Here is a 25,418-nt window from a genome sequence, read left to right as displayed (position 1 = left end):
ATATGAACTCATCATATCCTCATGCAACTACCCAGCTTTCTTCTCTTCTAACCCCTCACAAGGGCTCTTGCCTTGACGCCTCTTCTCAGCAACTTACTGAATTTCACATACTCTGAAAACAGTGCTCTCACTGGCCCCTCACGTGACTTGTGTCCCACAGTCCATCTCCAAATGTGCCCCCGTGAATGTCATTTGGCTACTCTCCTACTTAGACTTTCTAGGGACTCCCTGTTGCCTAAAGAATAAGTATAAATTCTGGAACCTAAGATGGAAAGGCCACCTATATGGTCCATGCCCCTCTCCCCCAAATTTATTTATTTCTAATTCCTTTCCCAAATGAGAAAGGAGATAGGGTATATGTCCCATAAAGTACTCAACACCCTGCCAGGCCTGAAGCAGACTCTGCCGTTCAAACACATTGTTATTCTTGTGGCAAAATGTGTAGAAATGTATGCCAAAAGAGAAGGTAATAAGAGTATAAATCAGGTTTCTTCAGGTGAGGTGCAGCGTGCATTTATTAAGCACCTACTCTGTGCCAGTCTCTGAGGCTATAGGAAACAAAAAGTCAGTGGCCGCTGCTCCCGGGGGTTCACAGGCTGGTGGGGAACAACCAAGTGTTGGTGATGGGGTGTGATGGGGGCTCTAAGGGAGGTCACAGAGCATCATGGGAGCCAGTGAGTGGGGAGGAGTCTCGAGAGCGGGAGCTAGGCAAAATGTGTCCAGGCCCAGGGCCTGCTGGGAAAAGGTCAGTGGAGATCAAAGAGCCAGTTAGAGGGAGCTGGGTTGGCCTCACCCACAAGTTGGGACATGGCCTCTGAGAGCCGTCAGAGGCTCTGTAGGTAGGGGCAGATGGAGGACAGATACCACCCCCTTCCATCCCAAGCCAGCACTTTGAGGCCTGACAGCCCCAAAAGAGTCAGAGTTCAGGTCCCTGCCATTCAGCCAGTGTGTCTTGAACATCCACTATGCTGGGGTGGGGGTGGGGGCAGGGGGGATGAGTGAGTCATGGACTTTACCTTCAAGGAGTTTAGGACCAGCATGAGGATAAGATAAGCCACAGAGCCTCCTGGAATGAGATAAGACGCTGTGGGAGAGGCCCAGAGCTGTGTGGACAGAGGCGGGAGCAGATTCTGCAGTCATGGGAGGGGCGTCTGGGCTGGGCCTCAGAAGAGGCTACTCCCAGCAATCCAGAGCTGACAGGGCAGTGTGAGCAAAGCTGATCATGGGAAGGGACAAGTGACAGTGTGGTAGGGACCAGAGTAGGGGCTGGGAGGCTTGTCAGCTGCATAGAGTCCTCAGAGAGAGAAGGTCCGACTTGCTCTGTGACTTTAGCAAGACGCTCACCCCCTCTGAGCCTGTGTCCTCATCTCCCAAACAGGCTCACAAGCGTTACCTTGCAAGGTGGCCGAGATGATTCCAGGTGATTCAGGTAAGCCAGTGCCCTGCACACAGAAAGGGCTCAAGAACCAATTCCTGTGGTTAAGCAATTTGGACTTTATTCCTAGGTCTATGTTTCCAATTTTTAAATTTTTATTGTTTAGCAACAGAAACATTTGTGTTCAAATAAAAAATTTCCCAGAAGCCCAATGTACAAAAAGCCAGGCAGGAGTGCGGCTACCGTGGGAAGCTGGAGCAGGGGTGGGGCCAGTCTTGTCAGTGGGCTACCACCCTCACTTACCACCACAGCTGGGCCCAGGGAGCTGGGGGTCTGCGCTATGCTGCAGGGGGATGACTGGCAAGAGAGAGGAGAGAGGGGCAAGCAGAGGGGGAGGCTGGCTCAGGGTCCCTGATCGGGGGTGGTGGGCGGGGGTGGGTCTCCAGCACAAATTGGGCCAAAGCCCTTGGCCCCCCCTTGGCCACACTGGATGTTGGTGGTCCCTCCTCAGGGTGCAAGACAGAGAGGCTCGAACATTTATTGGGCACACACCTGGGCTTGGCCTGGGCTGGGGGCTGAGCTCACAGGTGGTGGGGAGGACGGAAACTCTGTGTGAGAGCAGTGCTCAGGGGAAGTACAAGGTGCTGGGGTGCCCAGGCGGGCGCTTAGGATCAAGTAGGCTTCACAAAGGCTTCCTGGAGGCAGCAAACGCTTAGGCAGGGCTTGGAATGGTCAGTAAGAGCGAGCCTGGCAAAAATGCTGGGAAGGGTGTTCCAGGCAGAGGGAACAGCATGGGCAAAACACAGAGGCATGCTGCAGCATAGTCAGTATAGGTGGGGACCTAAAGCAGTTTGGGCTGACAAGAGGGGAAATGGAAAGATGGGAATGAAACAGGAGGCTGTTGGGCCTTGAGTATCGCACTGGGGTAGCAACTGTTCATTGCCCATTGGGCCCATTGGAATCCTGGCCCTCCCCCACAGGTCCTGGCAGCTGGCATTGAGGCGAACATACCTGTGACCTATGGAATTGGCAGCCAGAGGGGACACGAGAGCACTGGCTGTCAATTCATAGGTCAGAGCCCTGTGCACTCGGTCTCGGCAGCCTGCCGACAGCCCACCACCCTTCACCATCCTGGGCCTGGGAGCATGGCCACGAAGGTCCCCGCCGGTCTGCTGGGTGGTAGCTGCCTCTCCTCCTCCGTGGGGACTGGCCCCCACCCCAGATAACAGCAGCCCCACTGGAACTAGTGGGTACTTCCACATGGAGTTGCTGTTACAGGGGGTGGGAGCCATTTGGAGGCCTGGGTCCTGCCCACCTGGCATCTTCCCTTGGGCAGAGGTCTGGGGAGTACCCCACGCCCACCCACCTGGTCCCCAGGTCTTCATGACCCTGGAGCCATGGTCTTTTTATTGAGTCTCCTTATCATCCAGGGCCCACTGCTCTGGGCGAAGTCCAGTCTGAACCCCAGATCTGCTCATAAAGCCGGGAGTGGTTCTGATTTACAGCTCGAGGGCAGCCTTTGCCCGATCTGACACCCCACACCCTCTGTCCCCAAGTTCCTTGTTTCCTTGTTTCTTTCCCAATCAGAGCCAGGCTGCAGTTGCAGGTTTGGCTGCTGCGGCCTCCGTCCTCTGCCCTTTGCCCACCCTTCCTGCTTCAGCCACCGGGCAGAGGGACAGCAAGGGACGTGGGGTCTGTGTTGTCTCCAGGAACCTGGAATGCCCAGATTCCTGGGGATGGCCCCATAGAACCTGGAGATGAGACTGAGAGAGAAGGGCGGGGTGGAGGGGAGACAGAGAAAGTGGGAGAGTGAGAGTGAGGCAAAGAGGCTAGAAAAGAAACAGATGAGAGGGACAGGCAGAAAACTGGACAGGGACAGCAAATGGGGTAGAGAAGGGAGAGGTAGCGGGAAAGGGGGAGAATATGGCACTTAAAGAGATGCTGATACACTAACCTGCCGGCAGAATGCTAAGAACAGGGCTGTAAGCAAGCACACATCTGGAAGAACACTTAGCACCTTGGTGGCCTGGGAGCTGGGTGACCTTGAGCTTGAGGCTTAACCTCTCTGAGCCACTGCTGATTTGTCGTAGGCACATTAGGGCTTATGAGACCGTCCTGCACACTGCCGTGGGCTAGTGGGAAGCCACCGTCCCCGTAACCTTTGGGTCTGTCTCTGCTGTGGGGAGAGGAAGGAGCTGCTGGCTGGGGTCCCTGAGCTGCCCAGGACCCCAGGGAGCACACCTTTCTCCTGCAGTGTATTCTCATCCCCCCAGACAGGCTCTGGCACACAAGGCTTCAGTGACAGGTTCCAGTGCCAGTCCTGCCAAGGGGACATTTTAGAGATCCCAAGACTTCTGGGGAGGAAGAGGAGCCGGGACTCTGAGCTTGTAGAGTGGACTTGGGCCATGTCCCCCCTTTCCCGGCAGTGGAAACTGGCCCAGAGAGGCAAAGGAGGCTGCCCAAGGTCACAAAGCAGGGCCTCGGGGTCTGTTCTGCCCAGCAACCTCTCTGAAGTAGCATCTTCTCAGGAAGCAGTTAGGGTGGAATGGGGGTCCCTGGGCAGGAGACCTCTGCCAGGAAGGACAGGACACCAGAGCTGGTGACAGCACCCCCGCCTTCCAAAGCCCAGTAAGCCCTCCCAAGGACTCCCAGGCAAGGCCAAGTGCCCGGTCTGGAGGAAGCAGCGGCACAGAATGCCATCGCCCATCATGTCCAGCTGCCTCATCCCAAGGTGGAAACTGAGGCCCAGGGCTGGAAGGGACTTGCTAGGGTCACCCAGTGGTTGCTTAGGTCCCTTTCTTTCTTCCTCAGAAGGGCTGGGGAGGCTGCAGAGAGGTGGCTGAGCTCAGGAGTGCCCTGGGGCAGAGGGGCTGCAAGTGTCTGACCGCCTGGGTAGGTTCTTACCTGGACGCCTGGCTGGCTCTGGGGCACAAGAAGGAAGTGGGGACGCCCTGGACCCAGCGCTTTTTGAGCCGTTGGCCTAGCCCCTGGCAGCAGTTAATGATTATCCTGCCGTCTGTCAATATCGATCAGTGCAGTTCAAAGGGCAGGAAACCCTGGACTGTGCCCGGGCAGGGTGGGGCAGCTCCAGGAAGCCTCAGGCTGGGCCCCCATCTGGCCCTCCCAGTGGCATCAGAACGCAGCCTTCCACAGCCCAGTGCCCTCCTGGCCCCTTCTCCACTCCACTGCCCCCCATTGCTCGGCCTTCTTTCCCAGGTGACCAGGCAGTGAGGACCCGGGTCAATCAGGACAAAACTGCCTTGTTCACTTGTTGCCCAGATCTGTCACTGAGGAGACACCAGGGACACAAAGGGGAGCTGGGGGGGGGGGTGCTTTGCTAACAACAGAAGGGTCTGCAGACGGCCCCAGTAAGGTGAGGGCTTGTTAAGTCTGTTCCTCAGTTTCCCCATGGGCCCACCTGCCTCACTGCTGTACTACAGGGGCGTGGGGCAGGAAGGGGCATGATCTGAGCAGCCCCTCTTCTTTGTTCTCAAGAAACAAGCTGTGTGCATATGGAGGGAAGCAGACAATGGGCATTTTCCCGATCCCATGTTAAGTTTCTGTGCAAATGCCACTGTCAGGACCCCTTCTAGCCACAATGCTGTCCCCAGCGTCCGGCCCCCTCCAGGGACCTGGATCTGGGACAGCAGGGCAGAGGCTCCAGTCACCTGAAAAGCCTCTGCTAGGGATGGTGGGAGCAGCCTCCAGACGGCCCAGCCTTCCAGGAAGGGCCTTGACCGAGCTCCCTGGTCCTCGGAAACTGTAGGGATTATCAGGTGGGACCTGAAGCTCAGAGACCAAGGGCATTGCCTCCGGTCACACGGTCCATGTCTGACTAAGCCTCACTGGGGCACCCCAAAGCACTGCCCTTTGCTCATATCCTCCCAGCTGGCCCCTCATACCTGGCCTCAGGTAAGGCTGGACTCTGGGCTCCTGCAGGATAGAGCCAAGAAACATAGTCTGGGCCAGGTGGCTTGTGAGGGCCACTCCTCCTCTCCCCTTCACTCAGCTCCTGCCACTTCAGAAGTGGGGCCAGGGTGGCGGCCCCCGGGGAGGGTGGCAAGGAGCCCAGTGCAGCCCCCTTGCTGGGGAAGCTGAGGGAAGCAGTGTGGGGCTGGGCAGGTGGCTCGGTTAGAGGCCAGGGGCTGGGACCCGGTCCTCTGGGACCCCGGGGCAGGTGTGATGACCCCTGGGGGTGACCTGGGAGGTGCTGCGTGCAGAGGTGGGGGTCTGGGCGCCAGCCAAGGTCAAGGCTGTGGTCAGGGCAGTTCAGGTACACAGGACAAGGTGGCTGGCGGTGGGCACAGTTTATTCCACTTCATGCAGACACTGACCCACACACACAGGAGCTTAGAAATAATACACTGAACCACACAGTGTCTGTCCCCCACTTCCCCCCGAGACACAGAGAGACACTTGGCTGAGTGGGGTCGGGGTCTGAGGGTCCAAAAGCCTCCATCCTGGGACAAGGCAGCAATGTGGGCCCAGATGGCGGTGGGGGCAGTGTCCTTTCTCCCCAGAGAAAAAGTGCAGAGACAGGACCGAGGCCCCAGGCAGGGAGGCCCCACTCTCAACAACGATTGGCAGCAGGCAAGCCGGGCAGGGTCCTTCCTGGTCTTTCCCGAGGGCCCGGTCCGTCTGGCTGTGGGCTGCAGCTCTCTAGAGGCGCGGGAGCCCCGGGCTGGCCCAGCGTGGTGGGCGGGCGGCGACCGGGAGCCTGGGGCGTCTGGCGCTCAGTCCTGGGCCTCGTCCGAACGCCACTTGAGAGTGTGGTCCTTGTGCGCGTCGGGAAGGATCTGGTTGCGCATCCCCCCAAGCAGGTTAGACGTGGCCTCCGTGGCCAGGATGAGGGGCTTCACGACCGTTGGGGGCAGCTGGCGGATCACGCCCCCCACAGCACCCGTCAATCCCTTCTGCTCGTGGCCCCGAGACGCCACATCACAGATGGTCTGAGCTGTGTCCAGGATGCCCTGTGGAGGTGGGAGGTCAGTACAGGGGTCAGTGTGGGCAGCTGGGTGTGGGCCCCCGGGCTGGGCCTCCCTACCTCTCGGACTGTGTCGTACGCCTTGGCCACTCCCTCCCGGAGATCAGCTGGCTGCTGGCCCTTGCGCAGCCTTCGCACAGAGCGCTTGTCCTGTAGGGATCGGGAGATGGGCGCCGCCGGGGACAGGATGTCATACACTGTCTCAGCTGTGGCCTGTAGGACATGGGAGACGCTGGATGAGAAGAGCCAGCGCCACAGCCATGCTCTGCTGAGCTGCTCCTGGGGTCCTGCCAAGGCTCCCACCAGCCAGGTCGGGGGCTTCAGGGGACTGCACGCCTCCTCAGGGGCCGCTCCTCATGTCCTCTGGACGCAAACCAGCTGACCACCATGTCCGTGCACCCCACCGCATCTGGGCTGCCCCAAATGCAGCTTGCCTGAGCTAGGCGCCTTGCCTCCCCCACCCTGTGCCTCGCCTGGCCTCACCAGCTCCACGGGGCAGCCCTCCAGAGACCAGGGCTCCCCCTCACGCACCCCCACAGGTCACTGAGTCCAATCTGCTATCTGTCTGAGGCTCCTCTATTCTCTGCCCCCACATCTCTCACCAGGCGTCACTCCTTCCCACGCAACCTCCTCACCTGGTGGTGCCACACCCCAGCTTAACGCCCTGGGGGCGGGCCCTCAGATGCCCATCTATTCCTCTAGCCTCCTCTCTAGAGACCCGCCCCCAACGCCACAGGGCTGAGCTGGCAGGGCCCAGAAAGCCCCGTGCTCCTCCCGAGTCTGCATGCTCACCACCCCACCCGGCTCTGACCACCCACAAACGCATGTCCATCCTAGCCCCCCACCACAGGATTACAGCTGAGCACAGGATAACAAACTGGGAGTCCACCCAGGCCTAGCAAAGCTCGAGGCCTAAATGAACCGGGGCCAGTCTTGGCCTCAGTCTCCTTATCTATAAACAGAGTCTCCCACTTCCCTACCCTCAAGAAAAAGCTATGAGCAGAGGCCCAGGGGGCTGTAGAGCCTGGGGGGGGGGGCACTCACCCTCCCACATGGAAGCCACTGTGGCTTCAGGAGACCTGGCTGTAGGCTCCAGGCCAGTCACCTGGCCTCCACTCTCTGTGACTATTTCTCATACAATGTTCCGTACATCCTGACTGCCCACCTTCAGCAGAGCTTTGGGGACGGAATCGGGTGCTGTGGCAGACCCTCCCTGCCCTGCTCTGCCCTGCACAGCCAGACGCCAGGTGCCCACTCACCTGGATAGCCTGCACCAGCCGGTTGCTGAGTTCCAGGGCCGCAGAGGCCGTGGACGAGCCAAAGGATGCGGCCCCCCGCTGCAGCCCCCGCATAAGGCGCCCATCCTTCCTGTACTGTTCGATGGGTAGCCACAGGAGGTCGCGGAAGCCTTGGACTGGGGGGATGGAGTTGTTAGGTACCCAAGGCTGCATTGCCTCCGCACCCTGCTTTAGGACCTCCCCCAAAGATTTCCAAGGGCAGCTTCTCAGCTGCCCAAGAGTACAGGCAGTTTCAAGAGCCCCCAAAGGCAGATACTCACAGAGCTGGACAACTGAGTGCATGGGGCCCACGCCCCCCAGCAGGCCGGGCAGCTGGTTCTTGCGGATGTCCTGCAGCCACTCATTGAGAGCATAGCCCAGCACCTTGTCCACGCCCAGGAGCCTGGGTAGAGGATGATGGGGTGGGACAGAGCCACACACTGTGGCGTCACAGGGCCAGGAAGACCTGAGGCACCCCAACATTCCTCACGGTCCCACCCAGCCCTGTGCGGAGGGATGCCTGCACCCATTTTATAGAGGAAAAACAGGCCCTAGAGGGGTGATGTCTTGGCTAAGGCCACAAAGCCCGTCAGAAACAGAGCAAAGGGAAGATGGGGGTCTTGGAGAGAGGCTGGGGTGCTGGAGCACTTGGAGGGCTCACCCGTGCCGGCAACAGAGCCGCTTTAGCTTCAGTTCGGAGCAGTTGAGCTGAGCCAGGCCAATGAGCAGGCCGGCGAACGTGCCCTGGGGAGGGAGAAGAGATTCGGGTTTGCATGATGGGGCTCAGGGAGCCGGCCAGCCCACAGGAGCTACCCAATTCAGCAGCCGATGGTACCTGGACGCGAGCCCTGGCCTCCTGGCCCACAAAGACCATGCCACACCTGAGCAGGACAGGGACCCCAGAGGATGTGACCCACAGGGCCACGCCGCCTGATAGACCCACTTACCACCTGATCCATGGTGATGTGCTTGCCGTGGTAATCCAGCCATATGGGCACTTCGGATGTGAAGCGGAACTCCCTGAGGGTGGGGGGGGGGTCCTTTAGTCACTGACCTGTCCCCTTGCAGCCTGGCCCAGGACCTCCAGCCCAAGGCCCTACCTGAAGTAGATGGGCTGCTGCTCAGAGGAGCCTTGTCCACTGCCTGCGGCCTCTTGGATGCCACTTGTCTCTATGCCCTCAGGCTGCCCTTCCTGGGGGCTGCTTGGCTGGACTCGGGTCTCGGGGTGAGCTGGGGATGAGGACAGAGGGGGGATGGGCCCAGGGGTGGCTGGGAGGCAGGAGGCTGAGACCCGCCCCTCCCCGGCCCAGCGTCTCACCCTCAGTGGAGGTCTCTGCCGGGACCATAGGGTTGATGCCAGCTGCCAGGCTGGTAAAGAAGTCCTTGAGGAAGAGCAGGGCATCCTGCGGGGGAAGGGGTGGGGTGCAGGTCAGGCTCACGGGCTCAGGGGCAGCACGGCTCACCTTGGGCCCGCCCTCACCCAGCCCGCTCACCTGGTCCACGTTGAGCCTCAGGGGCATCAGTGAGACCCGAAGACAGCACTCAGGCCCACCCAGGTGGGTAGTGGGGGCCACGTGCAGCGCTTTGATGGTGAGCTGGGGGCAGAAGGTGAGCTCTGGGTGCCTGCTGGGCCTTGGGCCCGGGTTCCCCCACCCCCGCCACTGACCTGCTCCGTCCCGCGTCTACGCAGGCTGGTCCTCAAAGCTGGCCAGACCCCTCCCGTCCTCCCAGGCCTGCCTACAGCCCAGGTGTGTGTGCACATGCATGCGCGTGCACGTGTCTGCCGGGGCCCTGCTCCCTGCCCAGGTGGACGGTGGCGCTGCCCACAGTACCATGTTGGAGTGCGTGCGTCGCGGCATCCGCTCACTCGTGTGCAGGTACAGGAACTTGTTGATTCGGGAGGAGGCGAGCCGGTCCCGGATTTCCAGCTCCTGCACAATGAACACCTGGCGCGACAGGGGCTGCTCCTCCAGCTCCTCGCCTGGGGCCACGGGGCCTGGGGCTGGCTCCACTGGGTACACCTCGTGCTGGAAGCTCACCTGCAGGGTGGATGGGGGCCTGAGCCAGGTGGAGGACACCTGGCCAGGGAGGGAGGGGTTTGCCCCTCCTCTCCCAGCCACGCTTCCTGCGTGCAGCCCCTTCTCAGATCCAGGCCTGGCTGCCACCTGGGTACCTCTACAGGGACATTCCACAGACATTTCAAGCCCACACGGTCACACTGAACCCGACCTCCTCTCCTGAATCTATGTGTCCTCCTGCCCACGGCCTTCCTGTCTGCCCCGGCACCCTCAGCACAAACGCTGGCTTGGCCTTCACGCTCCAACCTCTCCAACCTGTCTGTTGGTTTTGTTTCCTCAAAACGTCTCTAAAATCCCTCCGCACTTCTGCCATCTCCATAGCTGCGACGTGGTCTTGGATCTGCTGTCACCTCGCCCCTGGACGGTCCCCCTGGTTGTCCAGCCCCTTCCCCGCACACCCAACGGGATCCTCATAAAGCACACCTACCCACCTCATGCCCTGCAAACCCCTCACCCGGGCCTGCCGAGGCCTGGCCTCGCCCTCCAAAGCCCGCCCCATCCTTGCTCCCGACGTGCCAGCCACACTGGCCTCTCCACTGGCCCTCCAACAAGCCAGCGCCTTTCTCATCTCCAGGCCCTTGCCCTGGCCTTCCCTGCCCCTTGCCCAGCACTGGCTCCCTGTCCCATCAGGCCTCAGAAGGGCATCCCCCGAGTTCTCTTAGCACAACCGCCCTGGGAGCTGGGAAGTGGGTCTGTGCAGGCTCACTCACTCAGTACGTGACATCAACGCCACCTCTGCCATTTCTCAGGTCCGCCTGGCCCGCTCTCTCTACCTCACGCACATTCAGTCCAGCAGCCCCACCTGTGTTCTTCCCACCGTCAAAACCTCTTCAGAATCTGACCACTGTCGCCTGCTCTGCTGCTGCCACTCTTCACGGCCACCATCTCATGCTGACTGTATCTCACTCTAGTGAAAATCCAAACCACACCGTGGTCTGCAGGGCCCTGGGCAGCCTGGTCCCGGTCGGCTGTCTGGCCGTGTGGCCTACCGCTCCCCTCCCTGCTCAGTTTCAGTCTCGCCCACCTCCTTGCTGCCCCGGATCATGCCAGGGATTCTCCAAGCTTGCAGCCTTTGTGCTGCACCCTCGGCCTGAAAAGCTCTCTCCGGTTCACCTCCTCTTTGTGCAAAGGGCACCTTTTCGTGAGCACTTCCCTGCCCGTCCCCAGCACTTCATGCCCCCTCCCTGTTCTGCTTCCGCAGAGCATTTATCACGTTGCACAGTCTGTATGTAATTGACTGGGCTCCCTGCACTACCAGACAAGTGGCAGGAAGGCAGGCCTTCAGTCTGCCCAGTGCCGGGGTGCAGCCAGACATGCGGGCCCGTAGGAAGTGCTGGCTGCGCGGCAGGGATGCGATGGCCTGCTGCTGGCCGCCACCCCAGATGGCCTTCTGCGTCCTCCTCACCTTGCTGAGCTGGATCTCCATAAGGACGTGGTGCTGTCTCCCAGTGCCCCCCTGTGTACGCCAGGAGTTCTGGGGTCGGTTGGGGCCGGAGCAGCGGGAAGGGGACCCCCTGTGGCCCGTGAGGCCAACTCTTGCCCTGGGAAGAGGGAGAGAGGACAAGCTGACTCGGGGAACCCCTTTCCCTCGGTCCCTCCCCTCAGAGAAGGCCTTTGCCTGGGGCAGGAGACCCTCTCTTGGGAGTTAGATGGGTTAAGGAAGGAGGACGGGTTGAGGCCGGTGAGGTGAGACGTGGCTCAAGGTTACCAGCTGCCCAAGGTCAGGGCTGGACCCCAGCCCAGGCCCTACCTCCTGGGTGGGTGGGCCCCGTTGTCACAGCAACCACTTGCATGTTGTCCTCCTCACCTGTGGCCGGGGTGGGGGCCAAAGTCTCGGCCCCCATAGAGGTGCCAGACAAGGGAGACCTCACGCAGCACCACTCGGGTGCTGGGCACTGGGAAGTGGGCGGGTGCCCGCAGCAGGTCCGTGCTGCCCAGCGGCCGTGAGAAGTGCCCATCCTGCACGACGATGGGGCCTGGATGCAGCTGCGTCACCACGGGCTCCCCATCTCGGGGCTGCAGGGAGGAGGGCACGTGAACATACGTGGTACAGATGCTTTCCCCAGTCCAGGCCACCTTCCATCCATTTCTCCTGTTCTCACCTTTCCCTCCCCATTTTTGACAAAAGATGACCGTCCTGGGTCACCGTCCCCAAGGCCTATGTCTGGTGTTCCATGCAGGAGGCAGCTGAATGCCCCTTGCTCCTGCCAGCCCTGTCTCCCTGGGACCTGGGTCTTGCTTGCATGTGACATTCCCACAGGTACTTGGGGGCCAGGAGGCCAGCACCATTGTAGCCAAAGGGTGCTCCTCAGCCTCCCACTAACCACTCTGCTCCCTTCTTCCCTACTCGATGTCCCAGTCCCTCTGCCCAGGACGCCGTGCCTTCTCTCTTCCTCTGGAAATCCACTAGCTCCTTCAAAGCCTGCCGTTAGGGCTGCCTCCCCAGGAAGACCCTCGCAGCCCCACCACCTCCCAGGGGTAGTGACCACCGCCTGCCTCTCTCACAGCGGGAACTCTGGAAGGGCCTGGAACTGAGCCGCCCGCTCCCACCACTTCCTGCCCCTTCCCAGCCTGCCCGCCACATACCGGGATGCCCAGGCCAGGGGCATCAAGGATGCAGAACTCGTCACTGTCCAGAGTGTCTCCATCCCCCTCCTCTTCCTTTTCATCTTCCTTGGCCTCTGAGCAGGACCCCAAGCTGCCAGTAGGGGCCCCAACAGGGGATGAGGGGGGCTGGGCCCCACTACGTTCACCTGGGAATAAGTAGACCGACACGGGCGAGGCCTGAGGGAGGGGACCACCTGTGGGACAGAGAGACTGGTTTGAGGGGATATCCGACGATGTGGGTACTGACTGTGGCCCCTGGTCCCAAAGCCGCCCCACTGCACCTGAAGGCTGGGCCAGCTCCCGCAAGCTGCGCTCCGTGTCCAGGAGGGCGTCGGTCAGGTCCCGCTGGTTGATGAGCGCCGTCTCCACTGGAGGGCATGAGGGCAGGGAGGCGGGGCTCTCCGAGAGCTGGCCAGGCAGGGGAGGAGTGGTGAATGAGTGCCAGGAGGGAGGGGCGGGCCCCAGGGCTTCCCCATGACCAGGCCCCCCCAGGGGCCACAGCAGGAGAGGGGCTGGCAGAGCTCTGGTACTCTGTGTGGCCAGGCCTCACCTGTACCTTCTGGCCGGCGATCTCTGTGGGACTGGGGGGCCGGGGCGGGGGGTGTAGGTCGCCTGTGTTCATTACATACTGCAGCAGGTTGACCAGCAGGGCGCAGGAGTCCGCACAGCTGTGTACGTGCACCACGTTGTTGGAACAGCGAAGCTCAAACAGCGGCTGGCTCTGCAGGGGTGGGGTCGGGGGTTGGGGGCGCCATGAGCTCGGGCTCTACCCCAGCCACAGATAGAACAGGCTGGATCTTCCCTGGGGTGGTCAGCCTGTCCAACAGCCCCACTGAATGCATGAGCACACTGAGCCCACAAAGTGGAAGGGGCTTGGCCCCAGGGCACCCGAGGAAGTGGAAAGCTGTCCCCCGAGGGAAGGGCTTCTTGAGCCCCGTCTCCTTTGTCCCTGACCTCAGCTGAGCCAGGTGGGGTCTACTGCCTCCATTTTCCAGATAAGGAACCTGACTCCTGAGGCCCTACTTTTGCTCCAGCCTTCGCTGCCCTCTAGTGGCGGGGCTCACCCTGAGGGACACCCAGGGTGCGCCTGGCCCGTCCCAGGAGGGCCAATGACCACAGCCCAGCAAGGGAAGGTCACGCAGTGACTGTGACCTGACTCCAGGCCCAGGCAGCAGAAGCGGAGTGCTGGTGCATGGGGGAAGGGTGATTCTGGGAAGGCTCCCTTGGCCCCCACCCGGCTCTGGCTTTGGGCATCCTGGGTAATAGCCATACTTACCAGTTTGCCCTCGGTGCTCCCTTTCCAGGTTTTGATCACGAGCTCCAGGAGGTCAACATCCAGGACACAGACATAATCTGAAGCAGAGGGCAGGACACATTGCTATTGCCTCTGCACAGCCAGCTCCTGGCCCACCACCAGACGGGAGAACTGGGGATTTATCTGGGTACAGCATTATGTGCATGCACACATGTGTGGATGCGGAGAACACGGCCAGCAGCTGGGGGGGTGGGGGGCATCGGTCCCTCAGAGGGGAGGGAGCCCAGTCCGGGACCTGCCCACCTCGCCGCAGATCCAGGGTCTCCACCTCACACTTGTCGGACAGGTACAAGGCCGAGTCGTCGAGGATAAACCTGGTGGGGAACAGGGCTGAGAGGGGCCCGGAACCGCTGCAGGGGCTCCCAGAGACAGGCAGAGGGGCCCCCACAGCAGGTCCCAAGCCCACGAGACATTAGTGCTGGGCCCCCCTGGCCTTGGTGTTCTTGTCTGTACAATGGGGAGAACGGGCCTGATCCCCCGTGCTGCAGGACAAGATTTAGCCTTCTCCAAGTACTTCCAGCAGCCCTGGGCAGAAGGGTCCTGTTTTCCCTTCCAGCATTCACTGTTCTTTTCAAATAAGTCCTTCTTTCAATGGTAACATAAATACAAGCTCCTTTAACATATTTTAAAATATCACAAAAAAGAAATGATCCCAAATTTGATATACATCTCCTTCCAGTCTTTTCTATGAAGCCACGCAGAGATGTACATAAAGATCTCCTCATCAATCTTTGTTTTAAACACATGTAGTTTTTATATCTTGCTTTTTTCAGTAATCACTGTATTATGGCCATTCCCTATGTTTTTCGATGTTATTCATCGACTTGACTGTAAAGGTCGGTGGGCCATGCTTACTAACTCAGGTTGTAATTTGGAGCGTTCGGACTGTTTGTGAGTTCCAGCTGTTTTACACTACAGAGACATTCTATTCCACCTGTCTTATCCTTATATCCTAGGACAACCACCAAAAGTGGGATCATCAGGTCACAGGTCGTGAACACGTGTAAGGCTCTGATTCTGAAGTCTGAATGCCCTTCGGAAAGGTAGAACCAACGCTGAGAGGATTGTCACCTGAATGTACAGAAAGGCTCAGAGAGTGGCCTGAGCAGGTTAGGACCCTGGGGGAGTGGCAGCTGCAGCTCAGCGTAGGTTGGATACATGGGTGGGGGGACGTGGGGGGGTGGGCAGGGGGCTGCCTACCTGAGCAGGAAGGTGGAGGTGTCCATGATGATGTTACTGGAGAGGGTGAAGGTCTCAGCGGTGATGAGGACGCGCACAGGGAGGTAGAGGGGCCTGGGGGTCACAGTCAGGCTGGGGCAAGCTCCCTACAGGTGGAAGCCTGCCCCCTTCCCCGGCACTTGGCCCTCCCAGCCCAGGCACCTGTAGTCCACGGCGCAGGAGAACAGGTGTGTGTGTAGGACAGTGATGACCGTTGGGGGCAGGTAGCCCAGCACAGGGTCATCCAGCACATCTAAGAACTCCAGCAGCTTTGGGGTCCAAGGCAGGAGAAGCAGTGAAGATAAGTGGGGCTCTTACTTCTCTAACCCCCTGCCCCAGCATGGCTCAGCCCATGGCCCTGGCACCGGCCTCCTCCGCGCCTAGAGACCCGCCCAACCATGCCACCCCGGCTCACCTGGGAGTGCCAGCTCTGCTCTGGTAGGGTGATGTAGTGGCGCAGGGTGGCTCTGTGCAGCCGCAGTGTCACCAGGAACTCCTGGGAGTGGCACACAGTTAGCACGGTGGGAGCCCAGCCCACCAAGCACTAGGCAGGCAGTCACCCGGGCCGTGGGTGGGCAGAAGCAGGCCTGGCTGTACCTTGACGTTCTTGTGGGGGTCCAGGTGGATGCGCACAGCAGTGGACAGCATGTGGGGGCCCTGGCCCTTGCGTCCCGAGGCTCCCCGCTCTGTCACCCCTTTCTCCGATGGGTAGATGGTTGGGACCAGCTGGGCTGGAGGTGCAAAGCTGGGCAGCTCCAGGTGAATGGGCAGCAGGTAGTCATCCACGGCCGCTGGGGAGGCATCTGGTGAGCCCCCTGCCAAGCCAGCCGCCCCCACCACCCAGGGCCCGTGTCCCTCTGAAAGCCCCAGCACCAGTCCACGGACCCTAGAGACCCCTCGGTGACTGGCCCCCAGCCCTCACACCTCGGTGGTAGAGTGTTGCCTTTTCAGCCTCCAGGCAGAAGTAGCCGAGTCCCGGCTGGCCTCGGTACTGGGAGACACTGAAGATGGTGCCTTGCTCCACATCCAGCACCAGCTCCCCGTGCACGGCCTCCAGCCGCCTCCCACCCTCGTCCTGCAGACAGAGCGCATGGCTTGGCCTCACCAGCTGCACCCAGCAAGTCCCCAAGCCCTCAGGGGCGAAGGGGGCTCCTGGAGCCCTGGCCTGACTGGGACCAGCTCCAGCATCTGTCCAGACTCCGCTGGAGGCCTGGGGCAGCACTTGCGTCTTTTGCCAGACAGGAAAAATCACCTCTGTCCTTTCTGCCTCCTAGCACCACAGGTGCCCATTCAGACCCTTAGCACGGTGCCTTACATACAGCAGGAGCTAATAAGTGGCTGACAGGCTGTGTAGGGACAGGTGGGGTGGCGTGGGGGTGCTGCGGGCTGGACAGGCCACACTTGGCCCCCACCAGGGCCTCTGTTTCCCATATTCCCAACTTGGCATTGCTCACACTGGTCTTGCTCTCCTGCCATGGGGGCTCTGAAGTCAGGCTCTCGCTTCCCCGGGCTGCCCTCATGCCCTCACCTTGGTCTCACAGAGGGCTGTGATCCGACCCTTCAGCACCGTCACCAGTGTAGAGAAGGAACTCTGGGAGAGAGGGCGCGGGGACTCGGGAGGGGGGCCCTGGGGGGCACCAGACGCTCCCGCCGAGAAGAAATGCGTATCTTCATCATCCGAGTCGGAGTCTGGGTGAGATGGAGGAGCCAGGTGGGAAGGCGATCCAGGAGGGCTGCCCCCACCCCCGCCCAGCGGGAGGCCTCGGAACCCTGCCGGGCACCCCTCCTACCCAGCTTGAAGGCTGACTTGCACATCCGGAAGTTGTCATGCCAGAAGCCCGAGGGGCCTGGGAAGGCAGGGGGATGGGTGGCAGGGGCGGGGGCGGGAAGCAGGTCCGCAGGCTCCCACAGGAGCAGGTCATTGTTGATCCTGAAACAGGCAGATGGATGGTGGCAGTGAGGGAGGCCCAGGCTGGCCCACCCCCCCAGCTGGCCTGCATCGCCACCTGTTGTAAAGGCTCTCATAGACCTCCTTGCTGGGCAGGAAGACATGGGCGCTGGGCAGGACCACTTCCAGGCTGCAGCGTGACAGTGCCAGGGCCCGGCTCTGGAAGGCCCTCATCTCTTCAGGGTCTCCAGGAATCACCATCTAGGTGGGGAAGCGGGAAGGTGTCAGAGATGTCGGGCCTGCTGCTGGCTCAGGAATCAGACCCAGGTCTGCACTCTGACCTATCATTTATTCATTGTCATTCATTCATTCATTCATATGAGCTAGGATGTATGACAGCCACTCATTCTCTGCTAGCCTGTATGACAGCCATCTCGTGTGGAGCGCTGACCACATGCTAACCCTTCTCTGGCGGCCTCGTGTATGTTCACTCCTTTATCTTCAGGACAGGCCTACGAGACAGGTCATTGAGAAACTCATCTGTATGTAACTCTCCAAGAGGTGAGGGATCAACCACTGAATAGCAGAGCCTGGGTTCAAACCCGGACTGGCCCAAAGGCCAGGCCCTTAACCGCCTCTCACTCAACCCTCATCACCTTCGGAAAAGAGGATCCGAGGCCCAGTGTATACTGCCAATACTGGGGAGGCTGATGGGATGGGGTGCTGCTCTTCCCTCCAGGGCCTGCTCTCACTCTCAGGCCCTACAAGCTGGGGTACGTCTGACTCCCCGCTGACACGAGATGATGGGAGAAACGAAATTCTCACTGGTGCGGGGTCACATCACCTGGTATCTCAAGGAGTCCTTTCCTCCTGGCCCACAGCCACCTAGTGGCTTCCACAAGATGCAAAGTGTCTCAGGCCTCACCTCCTCCGTCTCGTACATGGTCCTCTTGGAGGAGAAAGGCGAGGGCTCAGGCTCCCGCAGTTCGCATGGACTCTCAACCGACAGCTCCAGCTCCTCTCCCTTCTCTGGGGCCACTTCCCACTGTGCACTGCTCATCTGAGGGTTCAGGGTCACCACTACCCTGCCGGGGCATAGGTCTGTCATTGGCCTGCAGGGGCCCCCAACCCCTAGTCCCAAGTGGCCTCCCGTCGCCCTCAGTAGCAAAGTCCTCCTCTCCGTTTGCCCCTCCCAGAGCCCCACTTACTGGGGCAGGAAGTGTTTGCGCCCAGGGCTCTTGGGATCCAGGGCTTTGGAAACCCGCAGACAGGGGACAGGTGGCTTCTCTCCATCTTCATAGGTGCCTGGAGGGGGTGGGGAAAGGTAGGGAGTGGTCACTGCTGCCTTTCCCCACTTCTCCCTCAAAGCCAGGTGGAGTCAGTGGATAGTCAGTAAACCGTCCTTTACTGTTTACAGACCCGCATCCTCCCTCGTGCAGCAGCCCAGGGATAAAGGGTCCATTCTGCCCTATTGATGCCCCATAGAGCTGGTGAAGCCTGGGCCCGGGTCTGCCCCCACTGTGACCCAGCCCCTTGAGTAGCCCCAAGCCCACCTCTCCCAGAGGCTAGACTCCCTGCCCCAGGTTCTGTCCCCCGGGGGCTCTCACCATGTAAGTCGGAGCAGGTCAGTTCCAGGCGGGTGGGGGCTGGGGGACCAGGCCCGCTGCTCAATTCTGACCTGAACTGGGGCTCACTCAGCTCCAGCCGCAGCTGCTCGGCCCGCACAGCCCGGCCCGCCCAGGGGTCCCGCTCCGGCCGCAAGTCAGCAACGGGGAAGCGCAGTCGCAGTGTGGCCCGCGGTGCTGATAGCCGCACCACTGTCTGCTGCTCGGCAGCTGGCGGGGGCTCCATCTGTGGGAGGGTGTGGGGGTCACAGCTGCCACCAGGGCCCCCACTACTATGATCACAAGCCACAGGACCAGTGCCCCTGTGCCCTGGCTAGGTATCTTACCAGCAGGCTGGCAGGTGGCTCGGGAGGGGGTACGGTGGCCAGGCGCAGCAGGGCGGTGAGCCGGTCTAGGGCCCCCAGCTCTACCTCTGCCTGAAAGTCAGCCAGGTCCAGGGCCAGTTCTGAGTGGCAATGGCAGGCAGCTGGGCGCCGGGATCGGCTCTGAGGGCAAGGGTGTTCAGGTCAGCGAGGGCTGTGGGGTAGGTGAGGGAAGGACAGGAAGGGGCCCCCTTGAGCAAAAGCAGCGCCCTCCCAGGTGGTGGTGAGAAGAGCTTGGACAAGGGAGCCTCACCACCTGGCCTGAGGCAGACGACCATGCATGTTTAATAAAAGCCACCAATACCCACTACTCCCAGCCCTGGAGGCCAGCAGGGGATTCCCACATAAGCCAAGGGAAGGGCAACCAGGCCAGACAAGGGCCCCCCATGGGGTGGTATGCTCTGCTTGGAGCACAGGATAAGGGTGTGGTGGGTGGGAGCTGGGGTTGAGGGGGTGGGGTCAACACACCCTGGGAAATAGGCCTGGAGTGGGGTAGTTTACCTTGGGCACACGGCGTAGGGTCTGCGTGTGGCGCAGGTGGGCGCAGGGCCGAGCCGAGGCCTGGGAGCCCAGGCTGCTGGGAAAGCTCAGGATCTAGGAGGGGACGCAGGAGGTAAGAGGGGCAGGCCGAGTCCCGACATCCACCCTGACCTCCAGGCCCTGACTGCACACTTGGCCTTGGCCCTCACCTCCGTGTATTCAGGCTCCGAAGTGCCCCTGGGCCACAGACACTCCAGCACCTCGAGCTGCCCGAAGTGCACTTCTGTGCCGGTGGTCCGCCGGCCCCTGCCTGTCCGCAGCTCCCAGGACAGCTGCACAGCTGCACCCGTCAGCCTGTGGGGAAGAAGCTGGGCATCAGATGGGGGGCTTGGGCAACTCAGGGAGTCTCTCCTCAGGCCCCTGCCTTGGGCTTGTACCGGACATGGCTACATGGACAGGCCCTCTGGAAGCGCGGTCGGAGATGGTGGAAGTCACGGGAGCCGAAGGGCCCGTCCTTGGCAGCATCAAACTCGGCAAAAAAGTGGGTGGTGAGGTCAGGAGGTCCGGAAGACGGGGCAGACGTCTGAAGCAAGGTCAGGGTCATGCCCCCCAAAGTCATCTTCAGCAGCGAGTCAGGGCGCAGGGTGTCCGGGAGGGGTGTAGGGGCCGTCTTGCCTAAGGGGACAGAGGCTTCACCAGGGGCTCCCCAGAGCTCATGGGCACCCTAGGTAGAGTGACGGTCAGATATCTGGCTGGGGGCTGGGAGAAGCCCTGGCCTCGCTGGACGGGGTCTCTGGTAGGAGGCTTGGCCAGGCAGGGGTGACCCAGAGCTTTGTGGTACCAGGCACTGAGCCCAGGCTCAATTTAACCCTCACCAGGGAGCTAGAAGGACCGGAGGTGATACAGCACTCAGCCCAGTACCTGACACACACAAGCTGTCAGTAAACATCGGCTGAAACACACAGCCCAGCAAGGTCAGGTTTTATAACTCCCATTCAATGGAAGGGGAAACCGAGTCTTGGAGAGTTGAAGTGCTTGCCCACGGCTCTGTCCATTGCATCGTCAGCCTCCCCAGGGAACCAAGTCACCCCTGGAGGGACCTCTAGGCATCACTGGCGGCCTCCCACATACATGCGACATCACACTAGCACCGAGGCCTCTTCCAGTTCTTCCTGCCCCTGGAGCACTCACCAGTTGGGTGGCCCTGGGCAGAGAGCCGGCGGGGGGTCATGTCACTGTGCACGGAGGAGCCCAGGTCTACGTCGGACAGGGAGAGCTCCGAGACAGCCGAGGCCACACTGCTCGTGAGGCCCGCCATGGAGAAGAAGAGGTCTGCGGGCCAGGGGAGGGGGTCAGGGGCAGCCAGGCTCCGCCGACTCCCTGACTCCTGAACCCACACTAGCCACCCCGCCAACCACGGGGTCTGGCCCCACACCCACCAGTGCTGTCCAGGTTGACCAGGGGGTTCGTAAGGGGATCTGGGCTGAGGGGCTCGGCCACAGCCCCCGCTTGCAGTTGCTGGTTCAGATCCTGCTCAATCAGCCACAGGTCTTCAGCACCTAGTGGGCGGCTCTTGTTCAGCTTGTCAACCAGGCTCTTGGGATCTACAGAAGAGGACCCTACCTTGTGTTAGTTCAGCCTGGCCGGCTCCTCCCCAGCCACCCCACCCTCTGGAGCACCCAGAGGCCTCACCTGCAAGGCTCATGGCACTGAGCAGTTCCTGAAGCTGCTGGAGCTGCCGTGGGGTCAGGAGCAGGTGTAGGGAGCCTAGCTGTCCAGCCACCTCCAGCTAGGGGCAGAGGGAGGCAACCACGGAGACTATACCTGCCACCAGCACCCCTGAAAGCCACTACCCACCCGCCCTTACCCTGAGGAGGTAGGATGCCAATGCCAGGTTACACTCTCTCACCAACCAGCTGTGTGACCCTGGCCACAACATGACCTCTCTGAGCCACAGCTTCTCCCAGTTGCCAAGAAGGCAGTCATTTCCCTCACTCAAAGACCCTGCTTTGTCCTCAGGAAGGTAAGTATTGCGGAGGATTCTAAGTTGGATCATGCTTCTGCCTCCCCAGGGGCCCAGGGACTCACCTTGGGGCCTGGGAAGGCCTCGTTCTGCTTCAATTTCACTGTCAGCTCCATGTACCCTGAGCAGCTGCCAATCTGCAAGGGGGGTTCTGGAGGTTCTTCCTGGGACGCAAGAGGAGATAAGAGAGGAGGGGTTGAGAAGATGACATCAGAGGTGGTTGGAAGGGATTGGGGGTGGGGGTGGGCAGAGGGATCAAAGGCCAGAGACAGCAGGAATGAGACTGTGGGGAGCAGTCAGCCCACCTGTGGGGGGAGCTCCTCCAAGTGCAGGCGGACTCCCGCCAGCTGCAGCAGCTTATGCAGGAAAGCAGGAGGCTGGTGCACATCCACCGGGGGCGCCTGGCTTGGGTCCCGCACTGCCTCGTCACAGTATTCTAGTCTGGGGAGTGTAGAGTCAGCCCTGGCCCTGGCCACCCTGGGGTCCCCCACCCTGCAGCCCCTCAGCCTGCACAGTATTCTGTTCGAGGGGTTTGGGGTCAGAGAGCTGCCTCACCACAGCCGAGCCATCCGGGACCTCCACGGCCAGCCCTGGCTCCTCAGCCCCTCAGCCTATAACCTGATTCTAGAGGGTCCCCACCACTCCGGGCCTGCACCACCTGGCCCCTGGGTCCCACTCTAGGCTCACAACACAGCCCACCTCCCCCTTGCTATAACCACCACCAGGCCATTTCCCAGGAACCTAGGCTGGAGGTGGGGCAGTGCCAGGGCCCCTCTTCCTCACACCAGCTCACCCCCCCCCCCGCCTGCCCTACCTCTGCACATGGACTTCCACGGCCACGCCATGCGCCCCGTCACCCGGTGAGTGCTCCACCCTCACGACAGTATCCAGGAAGCTCACCTTAATCCTTCGCAGCACTGAGGGGTGAGGAGGGGTCTCAGGTCAGGGAGAGCTGCAAGGGGCAGGGAGAGATTCCCCTTTGGGGCAGCAGGGTGGCTATGTTGTTGTCTAGCACCAGTGTCCTGTGGGCCACAGAGGGGCAGGGAGCAGGGTGGCCGGGAGGGGCCCGCTTACCAGTCTCAATGGTCTGGGCGAACATTTCCAGGCCTTCCAGGGGCTGTGGGGGCTCAGAGGGCTCAGGCAGTCCCTCCCGCAGGCACTCCTGAGCCAGCTGCAGGCTCGTGGTCATACAGGAGGTCCAGCTCTGTGAGTCGGCAGCCCCCGGCCCTGCGGGTAGGAAGAGGATCTCAGGGCGGGCAGGCCCCGTCAGTTCCTGGTGCCCAGGCCCACTCCCACCACTTGCTTGCCCACCCCTCAACCCAGCCTTACCCTGTCCTCACCTGGGCCCTGGCGGGGCTGCAGGGTGAGCTGGAGGCCTGACACACGCACGGTGCAGTGGTCGGTGAGCAGCGCGGCCCAGGGTACGGCCACCTCGATGGAGCCCACAAAGCCTTCCACCAGCTCCAGGGGAGAATCCATGGACTCCAGCACCTCGTTCACAGACTGCAAGCAGGCAGGGCGCAAAGCTGGCTCGGGGAAGCCCCGAACACAGCTGTCTCTCCCGGGCTGCCACATCCCATGTCTGCTCCACCTTGGAGAGTGTTCTGGCGCTCCCGGAGCCCCCACACACTATCTACAAGGTCCTACCTTTGCTCATGCTGATCCCTACTTTCGGCAGGCCCTATCACTGGCCCAATCTTTCACGCCAGAGGAGGGGAGAGCTGAAGGATGAAGAGGAAGCCAGGTAGAGGGAATGAACCGTGGCATGTTCCGGGAACAGCACATGCAAAAGCCCAGCAGAGGGTGCAGCACCCCACATTCACTCTGGGCAAGCAGAGTTCGTGGGGAGTATCAGGAGAGGAAGGCAGGGGCCTGACCTGAGCGAGAGGGGCCAGTTCCCTAACTCCAAACACTTGACATAGCTGTGTACCTCTCTCTGAAGCACAGGCCTGGGAGCTCCTTGAGGGTAGGAGCCCACCTTTCCATGTGACTCCAGGCACTCTGTGTGGTGCCATCCAGACAGAGCCTCAGTAAACACTTGTTGGATACATCAATAAACAGACACATGCCAGAACTAGAAGGCACATAAAGATCAAGTCCAAATTCCTCATCAAGAGACCCACAGATGGGGAAACTGAGGCCTAGAGAAGCGAAGGGACTAGTCTAGTCACCCAGTGTTCTGGGACCCAGGCCTCTCCTCATTCCAGCCCAGAGTCCCCCAACACTGGGCTTCTTCGGGGGTCTTCAAGGGAGGGGCTGTAGGCCAAGCAGCTGGGAGGAGGGGGTGGCTATTGGAAAACCACCTGCATTCCTCCAGGGCTCAACTCGTCCTGTCCTGCCAGGCCAGCCTGAAAGCAGCCTAGCTAAGAGCCAATTCAATCCCAACAGGAGGGCAGCGCAGGAGGGATGGGAGTGTTTCCTGGGACTGGAAGTAGGAAGCGGCAGCCTAGAGGTCTGAGAAAGCTTCCAGCACTGGGATTCACAGGCAGAGGCTCCTGGGAGGTGCCCCCAACGCTGGGCTCAGGGGTCTCCTCCTACCCCATGTTCACTCATGAAGGCCTGGCCTACCCCTAAAACCCAACTTTTCTGCCCAGATTGCACTGAGGCCAGGTATGCTGTCTGCCCAGCCAGAAAACTAAGAAGCCCCTGCGCTCTTGCCCACCCCTACTGCTTTGAACTGTAGGCTTGACCCAGTGCCAGCCCTGGGCTTGTGTCTCTAATTGGTGGCTCCTTCCTAACTTTCCAGGTCAGCTGAGCTGTGAGTCATGGGCCCCAGCCTCAGGTCAGACCCAGACCTCACTCTCAGCCTCCCCAGCATGTCCCCCTCCTCTTCCCTGTCTGAGGCCAGACCTCTCTGCCCTTCCTCCCGGGCTTCCTTCCAGGTGGGGGTGTTCATCCCAAGCCCCTCCCCAAACACCCAGAGATCCATCCCACTCTCCCAAAAGCAGGAAGTAGGCAGGATAGGCAGCCACACGAGGTGTTGATCAACACTGCTGCTGGCGCGATTGTTGACATCCACATCCGGAGGCGAACCCCACCCACTGGGCCCAGGATTGGAGGGTGAGGAGGTCAGGGCACCTTTCCCACAGGTGCAGGTGTCCTCGGCGGGACTCCGGCCCCCTACCAGCCTTCCTAGAAAACCTGCGTAGCCGCAACTCTGTCACTGCTGTGGCCTGGTCCTACTGGAATCCCCGAGTTCCGCTGCTTCCCGCTCACACTTTCCTTAGGCCCTCCATACCAGGCTCCTCAGCTCAGGCCCCAAACTCACGGTGCTTATCCTGGCATTCTCCAGACAAGTGACATCCCCTCCCCAGCCTCAGTTTCTCCTTCTATGAAGTGGAGGCAGCTTTTGGCTCTGGAGGCGATCAGCCTTTTGCCGCCTGGAAAGGGCCGGACTTCCACGGCCTCAACAAGCCCAGTACCTGGTCCCTCGGCCTGACCCTTTCGCGGGGAGCCTCAGGTCGCTACGGGCCCGCGCTCCCGCCCCCTTCCTGGGCTCGGGCCTGGTTCCTCACCCAGATTTCCAGGTGGATATCCCGCAGGGCAACGCTGCCCTTGTACAGATCGAGGCTGAGCTGGTCCAGGCTGAGGTGCTCCTGGAAGAAGTGACCCAAGTAGTGGTGCAGCAAGTAGCGGCAGACTCGCTCTTTCACACAGTTCGACCATGGCCACAGCCATCGTGACATCTCGGAGACCGCCGGGCCAGGGCCGCCTGCGCTTGCCGACCTCGGCGATCCCCGCCCGGCTGCGCGGTTCACTAGAGCCCCGGGCTTGCCCCGCCGCTTCTCTCAGCGCCAGGCCGCGCCCCCGGACTCTCAGCCACGCCCCCCACGCTTACTGCCATTGGCCATTGCAAAGGGCGAGGCCTACTGATTGGCCGAGGGGGCGGAGCCATCAGGCGCGAAAAAGGGACTGGGTTCTCTGCTTGTTGTAATGTTCCCAGTCTTGATTTACGCTTGCGTGTAAATTCTGTGTGGGAGGACCTTTAACCTCCCTTCTACAAGCCCTGGGAAGGCTGTTGCTTGAAGTGCCAGCCCCGCAAGGAATGCGCATGTGCCGACTCGTCCAATTAAAGTAGTTGGGAAAGACTTAAAGGGACAGTGTCTCATAAAACTTCGTTGAGAGCTTCCCAGAGGAATCAAGTCGGTATGGAAGCCCCAGTATGTATCTGTAGATACAAGCGAAT

General features: G+C 60.9%; 1 protein-coding gene across 1 annotated transcript; it reads right to left on the bottom strand.

Annotated features, from left to right (window-relative positions):
* Positions 1–5,667: 5,667 nt before the first annotated feature.
* ATG2A (autophagy related 2A) lies at positions 5,668–25,066 on the bottom strand. The gene is made up of 41 exons (XM_081061835.1): positions 24,748–25,066; positions 22,573–22,735; positions 22,307–22,459; positions 22,047–22,149; positions 21,538–21,673; positions 21,298–21,396; positions 20,902–20,998; positions 20,649–20,813; positions 20,401–20,541; positions 19,647–19,884; positions 19,419–19,563; positions 19,231–19,323; positions 18,694–18,852; positions 18,350–18,593; positions 17,951–18,047; positions 17,668–17,827; positions 16,861–17,003; positions 16,645–16,784; positions 16,383–16,543; positions 15,779–15,929; positions 15,452–15,645; positions 15,270–15,350; positions 15,017–15,123; positions 14,837–14,929; positions 13,880–13,950; positions 13,598–13,674; positions 12,872–13,042; positions 12,603–12,729; positions 12,301–12,515; positions 11,522–11,730; positions 11,120–11,255; positions 9,469–9,675; positions 9,130–9,231; positions 8,955–9,039; positions 8,737–8,866; positions 8,584–8,656; positions 8,298–8,380; positions 7,918–8,039; positions 7,619–7,773; positions 6,420–6,572; positions 5,668–6,345 (listed from the first exon to the last, which is right to left on the bottom strand). Exons 1-41 carry the CDS (start codon positions 24,916–24,918, stop codon positions 6,109–6,111), a joined length of 5,787 nt encoding a protein of 1,928 aa, XP_080917961.1. The 5' UTR covers positions 24,919–25,066; the 3' UTR covers positions 5,668–6,108.
* Between the last annotated feature and the right edge of the window lie 352 nt (positions 25,067–25,418).

Source organism: Rhinolophus hipposideros, assembly GCF_964194185.1.
Source record: "Rhinolophus hipposideros genome assembly, chromosome: 10".
Classification (NCBI taxonomy): domain Eukaryota; kingdom Metazoa; phylum Chordata; class Mammalia; order Chiroptera; family Rhinolophidae; genus Rhinolophus; species Rhinolophus hipposideros.
This window is presented reverse-complemented; position numbering and strand designations above follow the sequence as displayed.